The 12,500-nt window shown below is 49.8% G+C and overlaps 1 protein-coding gene across 5 annotated transcripts in view; it reads left to right on the top strand.

The window, feature by feature from the left end:
• Positions 1–1,411: 1,411 nt before the first annotated feature.
• Positions 1,412–12,500, top strand: part of slc25a26 (solute carrier family 25 member 26) — a 32,485-nt gene continuing 21,396 nt past the window's right edge. Inside the window, exons 1-6 of one of the 5 annotated variants that reach the window (XM_056437468.1) lie at positions 1,412–1,895; positions 3,031–3,187; positions 3,982–4,091; positions 9,325–9,429; positions 10,346–10,393; positions 12,465–12,500. The exon at positions 12,465–12,500 is cut by the window's right edge and continues 174 nt beyond it. In XM_056437468.1, coding sequence (XP_056293443.1) covers positions 1,863–1,895; positions 3,031–3,187; positions 3,982–4,091; positions 9,325–9,429; positions 10,346–10,393; positions 12,465–12,500 — 489 coding nt within the window. In that variant the 5' untranslated portion in view covers positions 1,412–1,862. The remainder of the gene's footprint in view (positions 1,896–3,030; positions 3,188–3,981; positions 4,092–9,324; positions 9,430–10,345; positions 10,394–12,464) is intronic. The other 4 variants (XM_056437466.1, XM_056437465.1, XM_056437467.1 and 1 more) reach the window with 4 other exon arrangements.

The raw sequence follows: 12,500 nt of genomic DNA, 5'->3' as shown, positions 1-12,500 counted from the left end.
ATGTCCCAGCGAGGCCGCGGCGCGACAGGGTGACGGATGGCTCCACACGGTGGAACCGACAGGACTCTGGAAACTTCTTCACCACAAAAGAAAAGGGGGAAGAAGAAGAGGAAAAAAAATCAATTTCAGGTTATGTGGCGTAGAATTAATGCGCCGTAGTGACTGAGCTGAGGGGAGAAAGTCTTCCTGAGGGGCGGGGCTGTGACAGCGTCACAGTAAATAACCGTGGATATGTTCCTGTGCAGTAACAGGTGATGAAATAACATGCTTTAAAAAGAGGGGGGGGGGGCAATAAAAAGAAGTCCTCACACTCACTCTGAAGTGATGCTCTGCCGCCGTTCCTCGGGCCTAATACAGATCCAGAAAGGCCGGTCCAGATCCAGCTGGGGCTCGCATCCAAACGAGGGTCCCGGGGAGACTGGCGTCAACAAGATGGATGGCGGGGCAACGAGCTTCAAACTGGGCGCACTCAGCCCAGACGTCATTGGGAACCCGGGCTGAATAAAGAGGTGGCGGACCCCCCCGCCTCGCTCTGCCCTAACAGGAGGCGCCGCCCGGCCCGACGGCAGACCATAAATAAACCCTGTCGGCGTGTCACTGGGAAAGAACACACTCACCTGAGCACACTCACTCAACGGGGTCACGAGGGAGACGCCGGATTGTAAGTGTGTTTTTACTGACAATGCACTGTGACATGTTTGTGTTCAAATGAAAATACTAATCCTTAATATTATAAGACTAAATAAGTCTCTTTGTTTATGTATGTTCATAATAGGCCTACTTCAGGCTCCAGTTTACTTCATCAACCTCTTTGGACAATTTATTTGTATATATTTATTTAGTTATGAGGTCCATTTGTAGACCATGCTACACTAAATAACATAAATACTGCGGTTGAATATGTCTTGAACTCACAATCACTATAATACCAGCCCATAATGAAGATACTTTATATATATATATATCTCTCTGGTGGAATTAAATACATGCAGTATACATAATATGTATACTGCATGTATTTAATTCCACCAGAGATATATATATATATATATATTTATATGTATTTACTTCCACCAGAGATATATATATATATATTTATATGTATTACATATAAATATATATATATATCTCTGGTGGAAGTAAATACATGCAGTATAAATATAAATATATATATATTTGTTAATTTTTTATTAATTCATTATAAATCAATCAATATATTTGTTTTATTTATTACATACATAAAAATCAATATATATATTTTTTCATATTTAATACATTTAAATATATATATATATATACAGTATACATATATACAACAAATATATATATATATATATATATCTACATATATATATATGTCACGCTGCAAGAACAGAGAGACTGAGACGGAGTTTCTTTCCTCAGGCCATCAGGACTGTGAACTCCGACCTCACCAGGACCCCCACATAGACCCACACAACTGCCCCTCTTAGGCACACACACACACACACACACACACACACACACACACACACACTTACTGTAAATATTGTGTTGTTTTTTATTGTAAATAGTGTGTACTTGTTGCCCTTGCACATTCCTGCTGAGCATTGCCACTTTCATTTCACTGCACACCCTGTGTGTGTATGTGACAAATAAAACATCTTGAATCTTGAATCTTGAATCTTGAATATATACATATTGAAGCGACAGAAAACGTTCTCTGGTAAAGCTTTTCGCGGTCATGTGACGCGCATGCGCCGCGACGTCATGCGGAAGTAAGTCAGCCAAGATGGCGGCGTCCTTGACAGGCGTGTTGATGCTCAGCGGTTGCAGATGCACGCGCCGTGCAGCCGGCGGGAGAAGACCGTGAGAGCGCGAGCATGGAGAGGCGCGAGCTCGTCGCGTCGCTGGTGGTGAGCTGGGCTGTTAATATCCGCGTTAATGTCCCCACCAGGCAACCGTTAACGTGTATTTAATCATACCTGTGTGTCTTGTTGCTGGCAGTTGACTTCTAGCTTGAGTCTGTTACGATATGTTCGTGTTCAGCTTGTAAGACGTAAAGGAGTTCATCTTTTTTTTTTGCGACGTGTCGTGACAGAAGTAATGTGTCAACTCGGGGGTCTGCGCAACTACGGAAGCTCGAAGAGTACAGACATAATACGTGACTGTTTCTGACATATTGAGCTGAATTAAATGAAGAACAAATATCCATAGTACCTTAGTCGTACTGCTCCGTTATTCCATGTGAGATTATCTTTGTTCTATTGACTAATTTACACTAATGAGGTCGTTCACACTCAAAGCACCACACACTTTATTTTTACTTTAAATGTTTTTCTTATGAATCATAAGTGTCTGTCTCCTGTTCTACCTCCACTGCACTGCCTTCAAGAGGAAATGACATTGTTTATCGTTAATTCACATGTATTTACCACTTTACCAGACAGATTAAAGCCTCTTAAAATGAAATGTAAAACATTATGATGCGTCGTTACAGATTAAACTAGAACGGGCACTCGGTAGAGCGCATACCTTCGCATATCACAAGATTGGGCATTGAATTATGAACATGTTGGCATTTGCTGCATGCCAATTGGATAGAAATTGACCGCGCTATGCTAAAAAGAAGATGTTGACCTTTTAGTGACCTTGACCTTTGACCCGACCGATCCCAAAATCTAATCAAATGGTCCCTTGATAATAACCAATCATCCCACCAAATTTCATGCAATTCCGTTTAATACTTTTTGAGTTATGCGAGTAACACGCATATAAATAAATAAATACACGGCGATCAAAACATCACCTTCCGCATTTTCAATGCGAAGGTAACTACTCTGTATATGAATTGGCTCTCCCATCGGTGTCCTATAGCTGCAGCAGGTGTACCTTCTGCACACACTACCTCCAAACAGCTGACGGGACAAGTGTGGTGGCATGTGGGGGCTAAAGCCTGTTGACTTGCCCCCAAATGGCTCTAAAGACAAACAAAAAAAGGATATAAATTCATGCAAGTTTCAAGTAGAGATCTGAATCTCGTGTCTCCAGGCCGGCGGCTGTGCCGGGATGTGTGTGGACCTGACCCTCTACCCGCTGGACACCCTGAAGACCCGACTGCAGAGTCAGCAGGGCTTCTACAAGGCGGGGGGCTTCCGGGGCATCTACGCCGGGGTCCCCTCCGCCGCCGTCGGCTCCTTCCCCAACGGTACGGCGCTCATTAACCCTGTGTGTGTGTGTGTGTGGAGACCTTGACCGTTGCACCATCCACAACAGTGTAGTGTTTTCAGGGTCACAGTGCAGTGAGAATGAGTTTGAGCGCCACCTTGTGGCCTGTGGACGAATCGTTTTAAGTGAAAGTGGTTTAATTAATTTGCTTTGCATTGTTGTATTTATATATATCATCAGGCGTTCAGCTCGTGCTCCCGTTCTTTATTCCTCATCCTCGCCGGCTCTTTACTTGCGGTAAAATACAAAATAACGAGGATAACGAGGAGCTGGATTTTTTTCAATGTACTTTTCTTTTCTTCCGGATATCATTTGGATGTCTTTTCAACTCCATTTCCACGTCGGCCGTTTTGAATGGAAGAAGTTGAAGATGCACAGATATTTTGTACTCTATTTGGTTATTAAAGGGTGCAAACGGAAGGTATTTGATAATTAGTATTAAAAGTCGGCCTCGCTGAGCCCACATCGTCATAAATGAGCATGTCGGACACCGAATGATGAAGACGATGCGTTCAAGTCACATGAAACCTGTTTGCTGCAGTTTAAAGAAATTAATTCAACACTTTTTGCAGACTGCCGGTCAGAAAGAACCGAACTCTATCCGCATGATACACACTTAACTTTCCTAGCTTTTACCAAAATTACACACACACACACACACGCATGCACTCACACACCTCGGGTTCTCCCCTGTCAGTGGTCGTGAGGGATATTAATTGCTGTTTGCCGGTTGACTAATGGGCCTTAAATGGCTGCGGTTCTGCTTGATTTCAGCCGCCGCTTTCTTTGTCACCTACGAATGCACAAAGTCGCTGCTCGGCGCCGGAGGGGCGGGACACGTGGCACCTGTCACTCACATGCTGGCCGCCTCCCTGGGGGAAGTGGTAAGTCTTCCGCTCGCCCAACTTTTGCCTCCTTTTTCGTTTGGATTTCCGTCTGTCGGCTCACGATTAAAAATTAATATTTCATTAATTCCTAGAATGACCCTCTTTGTTCCTCTCCCACCACCTCTCAACATTTTGAAAGGCAATTAAAGACATTTTCAAGTTTCTTTATTTGAAAGGCAAAATTCTTTTATTTTGAAAGACAAACAAATGATTTGATTTTGAAAAGCAAGAAAGTTTAAGTCTCTTACGACCACTATTATAACACTAATCTAGAACTACATTAAATACTTAAATCAGTTTTGTTACACCGCAACTAGAAGCTAAAATATATAAAAATATATAAGAATATTAGGGACTCAAATTATCTACCTGGTTACAGGCAATAAAAGACATTTTTTAAATGTCTTTATTTCAAATGCAAAAAATGTCTTTTATTTTGAAAGGCAAGAAAGTGAATTATCTCTTAAGACCACTATTATAACACTAATCTAGAACTACATTAAATACTTAAATCAGTTTGGTTACATCGCAACTAGAAGATAAAATAAATAAAAATATTAGGGACTCAAATTATCTACCTGGTTACAGGCAATAAAAGACATTTTTTAAATGTCTTTATTTCAAATGCAAAAAAATATTTTATTTTGAAAGTAAATACGACGATGTCATCACTGGCTGTTTACTCGTCTTCTCTCCCGGCCCGGGGCCCCCAGAGTCGGCCATCTTCATCAGGGGAATTCAGGCTTGAAACCAACACAATTTCCTCAGCCCCCCCCCCCCCCCCTGTGAACCACAGGATCTGAGCCCGATGGGGGCCACGGTGCTCACTTCGGGGGGGGGGGGGGATGCCCGTGGCCCCCCTGCTATACCATCATGGCTTTCTTCAAAATACTCTCTCTTAGTATTCATGGCTTCTGGGATGGATGTGATTCATCCAAGTTTTGCATGTTTATGAAACGTGTGTGTGTGGGGGGGGGGGGGGGGGGCGTGAGAAGTGGCCACGCCCCCGACCGCAGCTATTGGTCGCAGGCCAGATGAGAGGGGGAGGCCGAGGTCGCGGCTTCCTTTTAATATTGTAACAGAGGAACATTTCTCTAATATTATAATGTAAATCCATTTAATTTGAACCCTTCCAAATAAAAGCACAGGATTATTTTATTTTTTGAATTTCTTGAAGAAAAGGTGATCACATGTCTTTTCAGCCGTTGTTGTGCGGCGCTCCCGCGAAGAAGGTGTAAGCTGATGGCGTCTGTCAGGCTCCAGCAGGCTGTTATCCAGCCATTAGATCAGATTTATCTTCATTCCCATTGGCTCGACGTCTGCCCTGAAAGCTCATTTGTCAAGCCCCCCCCCCCCCCCCCCCCCCACACACACACACACTCACCACACCGCCACCACCACCACCACATCTGCAGGAGGATGTACTGGAAAATACAGTGTGACATGACGAGGCGGGGGGGGGGGGGGGGGGGGCTGGCAGCCACTTAACTTGGCCCGGAGGAATAATCCATGCATCGCCTCGGAGCGGCGGCGTGATTTATCGGCTGTTGTTTCAAAGTGTCCTCGTCTCTTCCCTTTCTCCTTCGTGACCCTTTCAAAAAAAATAAAAATATGTTTTATCCATCTCTTCCTTTTCCGTCGACCCCGTATTTTTCGGTCTTTCTCGATTCTAGTGTTTTCTAGGACTGTGGCGTGTGGGGAATGAACAGGTTTATTATGGGATGGCTCGTACAGGGATGGAGATGTCACTGGCAGGCTGCCCTCTACCTGTATGTGACGTGACCTTGAGGCTCTATTCCTCCTCTCTGGAGTAGTTTTAGAGCAGGGGTGCTCAATACGTCGATCGCGGCGACCTGCCAGTCGATCGCGGCGTAGTATTGGTAGATCGCATGACATTAAAAAAAATTGGCCCGCCCCCCTGTCACTTTCTCTCGAGCGCCACATTACAGCAGCAGCATGTCATTTCTGTCTCTTCGTGTCGCGTTAACAGTCCTCTGCCCGCCGTCTCGTGCGCCGCGGAGCTCCCGACACCGGTTTGCGCGCATCGGGATGGACGGAGCAAAGAAAAAGTCACTCTAGCACCCCCCCCCCCACCCGTCCCCCGTCAACAACTCTTCTCGGGTCGCGCGCGGCAGGTGAGCACACTTACTAGCACCCCCCCCCCCGTCGGTCGATCGCCTTGACTTGGTCACATAATAAGTAGCTCGCATGCTGAAAAAGTGTGAGCACCCCTGTTTTAGAGCATCTGTAGGTCCACTTATTGCATCATAATCATATCTGGAGAGCCTCTGGTCTCGATGGAGAGCCTCTGGCCTCGATGGAGAGCCTCTGGCCTCGATGGAGAGCCTCTGGCCTCGATGGAGAGCCTCTGGTCTCGATGGAGAGCCTCTGGCCTCGATGGAGAGCCTCTGGCCTCGATGGAGAGCCTCTAGCCCTCGATGGAGAGCCTCTGGCCTCGATGGAGAGCCTCTAGGCCTCGATGGAGAGCCTCTGGCCCTCGATGGAGAGCCTCTGGTCTCGATGGAGAGCCTCTGGCCTCGATGGAGAGCCTCTGGCCTCGATGGAGAGCCTCTGGTCTCGATGGAGAGCCTCTGGCCTCGATGGAGAGCCTCTGGCCCTCGATGGAGAGCCTCTGGTCTCGATGGAGAGCCTCTGGTCTCGATGGAGAGCCTCTGGCCTCGATGGAGAGCCTCTGGCCTCGATGGAGAGCCTCTGGTCTCGATGGAGAGCCTCTAGCCCTCGATGGAGAGCCTCTGGTCTCGATGGAGAGCCTCTGGCCTCGATGGAGAGCCTCTGGTCTCGATGGAGAGCCTCTAGCCCTCGATGGAGAGCCTCTGGCCTCGATGGAGAGCCTCTGGCCTCGATGGAGAGCCTCTGTCCTCGATGGAGAGCCTCTGGTCTCGATGGAGAGCCTCTAGCCCTCGATGGAGAGCCTCTGGCCTCGATGGAGAGCCTCTAGGCCTCGATGGAGAGCCTCTGGCCCTCGATGGAGAGCCTCTGGCCTCGATGGAGAGCCTCTGGCCCTCGATGGAGAGCCTCTGGCCCTCGATGGAGAGCCTCTGGCCTCGATGGAGAGCCTCTGGCCTCGATGGAGAGCCTCTGGTCTCGATGGAGAGCCTCTGGCCTCGATGGAGAGCCTCTGGCCTCGATGGAGAGCCTCTGGTCTCGATGGAGAGCCTCTGGCCTCGATGGAGAGCCTCTGGCCTCGATGGAGAGCCTCTGGCCCTCGATGGAGAGCCTCTGGTCTCGATGGAGAGCCTCTGGTCTCGATGGAGAGCCTCTGGCCTCGATGGAGAGCCTCTGGTCTCGATGGAGAGCCTCTGGCCTCGATGGAGAGCCTCTAGCCCTCGATGGAGAGCCTCTGGCCTCGATGGAGAGCCTCTAGGCCTCGATGGAGAGCCTCTGGCCCTCGATGGAGAGCCTCTGGTCTCGATGGAGAGCCTCTGGCCTCGATGGAGAGCCTCTGGTCTCGATGGAGAGCCTCTGGCCTCGATGGAGAGCCTCTGGCCCTCGATGGAGAGCCTCTGGCCTCGATGGAGAGCCTCTGGCCTCGATGGAGAGCCTCTGGCCCTCGATGGAGAGCCTCTGGCCTCGATGGAGAGCCTCTGGCCTCGATGGAGAGCCTCTGTCCTCGATGGAGAGCCTCTGGTCTCGATGGAGAGCCTCTAGCCCTCGATGGAGAGCCTCTGGCCTCGATGGAGAGCCTCTAGGCCTCGATGGAGAGCCTCTGGCCTCGATGGAGAGCCTCTGGCCTCGATGGAGAGCCTCTAGCCCTCGATGGAGAGCCTCTGGCCTCGATGGAGAGCCTCTGGCCTCGATGGAGAGCCTCTGTCCTCGATGGAGAGCCTCTGGTCTCGATGGAGAGCCTCTAGCCCTCGATGGAGAGCCTCTGGCCTCGATGGAGAGCCTCTAGGCCTCGATGGAGAGCCTCTGGCCCTCGATGGAGAGCCTCTGGCCTCGATGGAGAGCCTCTGGCCTCGATGGAGAGCCTCTGGCCTCGATGGAGAGCCTCTGGCCTCGATGGAGAGCCTCTGGCCCTCGATGGAGAGCCTCTGGCCTCGATGGAGAGCCTCTGGCCTCGATGGAGAGCCTCTGGCCCTCGATGGAGAGCCTCTGGCCTCGATGGAGAGCCTCTGGCCTCGATGGAGAGCCTCTGGCCTCGATGGAGAGCCTCTGGCCCTCGATGGAGAGCCTCTGGCCCTCGATGGAGAGCCTCTGGCCCTCGATGGAGAGCCTCTCCTCACCTCGTCGTCTGCTGCAGGAAATTGAAACCTGTCTCCAGCGGCGGGGAAACGGAGGAGCCTCCGATCGCAGCCGGCCTCCTAATTAACGAGATCCAACAGCTTGTAAATAAAGATGAATGGTTGCGGGGAATTTTGTTTTTAAAAAATCCCCCGCCGGCGTGTTTTTACGAGGCCGAGGACGAAGCGGCTCCACTAAACGGGAAGTAAGGACCCCGACTCCACCTGCAGGATGCGACTATCATCCTCTTTAAGCTGCGGTCACATTGTTTCATCAGCGAGATCTCCTCCCCATTTATTTATTTATCCCCCCCCCCCCCCCCCGTCTCTCCGCTCGGCGCCGTCCTCCTCCCCGGGAAGCGCAAATTACTCCCAAATAAACAATGTCCCTAATTTATTTGGTACATAATCTTTGGCTCATTCGCCCGGTGACAGGAGAGGAAAGGGGCCGTCTCATCTCGCGGCCTCCTCCCTCGTCCAATTACATCGGTAATTACTTGTCACGGCCGCTTTCTTTCCATTTGGCCGCCTTTTCATTCGGCTCCTTTTCGTGGAGAGAATTGGTTTGGGGGGAAACACGATGTAGAAACGGGAAGTCGACCAAAGGGAGGAGGGCAAATGAGATCCCCGAGTCGGATGCGGTGCCAGCTGGGGTCGTCGCAGTGTGCACGTTTGGCCACTTGGTGGCGCTGTTGCACCGCGGTGAGGGTTGCGGCCGCTCGCCTGAGATGCTTGAATTCTTCATTCAAGTCTTTTTTTTGTTTCTGCTCTTTCGTACAGATGATAAAGTCCGTGGGGTCGTCGCGTATTGTAAAAGTAGAGAACGGACATTCGCGATGCGTTCAAGGTCCAGGGCGAAGCAAACGGTGAACGATGGTCGGGAGAGCTGCGCCCGGACGTCTGTGATTTCACTTCCAGGCCCGCCGACCTCCTCTGGTGTGCTCTCCACATCGATGCACCGTGTTGACCCCCCCCCCCCCCTCCTGCAGGTGGCGTGTCTGATCCGGGTGCCCACGGAGGTGGTGAAGCAGAGGACCCAGGCGGCGCCCTCCTCCTCCACCCGCCGCATGCTGCTGGCCACGCTCACGGAGGAGGTACGGCGGTCACATCGAAGAATCAGAATCAGAAACAGGTTTATTGCCAAGAATGTTTTCACAAACAAACGAGGAACTTTCTTTGGCGGAAGGTGCAAGAATCGCGCACCAAGACACCGAGGCGCCGTCCGCGGCGCCATCTTGGAAAGGGTGGATGAAAATTATAGCATAACATGAGGGAAGAGAGGCGAGAAAAAGAAAAGGAGACTTTAACACGAGCAGGAGAATCATAACTCAGCCTGAACGTGAGCCTGAGCCTGAGCCTGAGCCTGAGCCTGAGGGGATGAATTATGAAATGACCTCCAATTTATAATATAGTGGAATTATTGGGATTTCACCGATTTATGTGAAACACTTTTCACACGCTGTGTTACAGGAACGCTATTATTATTATTAATAATAATATTATTATTATTATTGTTGTTATTATTATGTAAATAATCGAAGTGTTTGTGATTTTAATAGTGTGCTTGTCTGTCTCTCCCTTTCTCTCTCTCTGTCTGTCTCTCCTTTGTCTCTCTTTCTCTCTGTCTGTCTCTCTCCCTCTCTGTCTGTCTCTCCTTTGTCTCTCTTTCTCTCTGTCTGTCTCTCTCCCTCTCTCTGTCTGTCTCTCCTTTGTCTCTCTTTCTCTCTGTCTCTCTCCCTCTCTTTCTCTCTCTCTCTCTCTGTCTCTCTCTCTCTGTCTCTCTCTCCTTTGTCTCTCTCCCTCTCTTTCTCTGTCTCTCTCCTTTGTCTCTGTCTCTCTCCCTCTCTCTCTCCTTTGTCTCTCTCTCTGTCTCTCCCTCTCTCTGTCTCTCTCTCTCTTTCTCTCTGTCTCTCTCTCTCTCTGTCTCTCTCTCCTTTGTCTCTCTCTCCTTTGTCTCTCCCTCTCTCTCCCTCCCTCTCTCTCTCTCTCGCTCTCTCTCTCTCATATCAGGGCGTCCGAGGCTTGTACCGAGGATACGGGAGCACGGTCCTCAGAGAGGTACGACGACTTCACGTCTCTTTTTTTCCTCACCGGTCTCAACCAATCAGACGCCACGGTGGTTATGTCATGTCTCTGGTCCTTTACCTCCTTTAAAGCCGGGAGGACGTCACGTCTTCCCCCTCTTCTGACTGAAGACGTGTCTAATGTCTCTCGGGCTCCATTGAGGAACACACACACATTGATTCACACTCATTTCCTCCCGTTCACTCCCGTCTGCACGAGGCTCCGCCTCCTATCGGACGCGCGTCTGATTAATTAATGCAATTAGTTGCGTAATAAATGCAGAAACGGAACGCGGGCGAACGAGCCTCGCCCCCGCCGGCCGCTCGCGCTCCCTCTTGACTCACGACCGGCCCTTTAACTGCAGCCGCAGTGCGAAATAACGTGAACACAATCCGTGCCGATCTCACGGCTGAGTTTCAAGAAGACCGCGAGGAAGAGAAGGAAGTGCATGAAGGTGACACTTGTCTTTCCATCTTTGTGTGTGTGTGGGGGGGGGGGGGGTAATCTAGTCCCCTCCGCTGTGCTAGCCTGTACTTATTTTCCGCCTCACTAAACTGATGTTATTCACGCAAAATTCCATCTGGACGGCCGGGGAGAGGAGAAAAAAAGAAAAAAGAAAAGGGACAACAAGACGCTGTGATTTCTCCGAGGGGCTCCGAATAAATGAATACATTTCGGAGGCCGGCGTGCATACCAACGCCGGCAGATGAAACACGGCGGCGGCGGAGGTGGAGGTGATTTTAGGGGGGGGGGGGGGGGGATGCTCGGCGGTGATTGGCTTTGACGTGTGTCGGGAAGGTAATTTGTTTTCTCTCGGCCTCCGCCGCCATCCGCACATCTCGGTTCCTTTTGCACGCGCGACCCTGTCAAGGTAAGTTTGTTCACGTGGCGTTGCCCCCCCCCCCCCTCCCTCCCTCCCTCACCGGCCCACTAATTGGAGTCCTCTCCGTTCTATACATACATTAGGGTTCAGAAAGCCTTTCTGATGAGCATGATATCACATTAGTGCGGGGGGGTCCTGGCCTCTAGGGGTCTGGAGGGTGGAGGTGTGGCTGTGATTTGGTGACCCGGTTCACAATGTGGCACCGAACCCAGATCACTGACAGTTCCGGTGGATTCTACCCGACGCTCTTCAACAGCGCCCCGCGTTTTCTTGACCGTATCCTGAACCCGTCGCCTCATTATTTGGGGGTTTTTATTTACGTTTATTTCCCATCGACCCTCCCGACGGAGGGACCGCCGAATCGGCACCGCGCGGCGTTCCGGCCGAACAGAGCGAGAAATCAATTAGATTCAGATTGCGGCAAATTCAATGTATTTAACCGGGGAAAGCCTCTTTGAGATGAAAAATCTCCATAACAAGAGAAATAAAATCGTACTGTGAAAAATGACTTTTTTAAATTCAACTCTTTACGACAAAACGCTTGCTCGTGAACGCCACGCAGACTCTGTTCAGGCTTGAGTACACTTGTAGGATTGTTCATCTATTGCTAATCGGTTGTTTAGTTGTAGTCAATTTATGAAAATACAATTTACTGAGACTTGGCGGTACCATTGTGACAGGATCCACCATTTCTAAACTTCTCCTGTTGAGCAGTACCACCGTCCGCCACTAGATGGTAGGCTAAGATTATCGCTGTTTTAGATGTTTGACTTTCTCTCATTTCACTCCGATCCCCTCCCCCCACCCCATTTATGAGCAGCAGTCACTGCACTAAAAATGATGGCTTTTAAAAAATAAAAACCACGTTAATAGCGAGTTCTGTATTTCCCGCTCTGAAGTTGATCTCGGATTTGATCTAAACTGCTCCAATTTGAGTTTGACTAATGAGCCCGAGATGGGTTATTAGATAGTCATTTAGGGTGGTGGTGGGGGGGTGCTGTGTGTGTGGGGGGGGAGGTGGGTGTAAGTGAAGCTGACAGCCTCTGACACAGTCGACTGGAGAAGCCTCTGATTGGCCGCGGCGAGCTCCGAACGCCACTTTATTTAAATCCGTCTCCGCACGGCGAAGCTGATCAGTTCGCTAATGAAAAAAGAAAACCTTTTTCGTTTTCTTTTTTTCAGCTGGGGTACATCTCCTTCTCCTCTCTTCAAGCCCCG

The sequence above is a fragment of the Pseudoliparis swirei genome, chromosome 18 (genome assembly GCF_029220125.1).
Source record: "Pseudoliparis swirei isolate HS2019 ecotype Mariana Trench chromosome 18, NWPU_hadal_v1, whole genome shotgun sequence".
Taxonomy (NCBI): Eukaryota; Metazoa; Chordata; class Actinopteri; order Perciformes; family Liparidae; genus Pseudoliparis; species Pseudoliparis swirei.
This window is presented reverse-complemented; position numbering and strand designations above follow the sequence as displayed.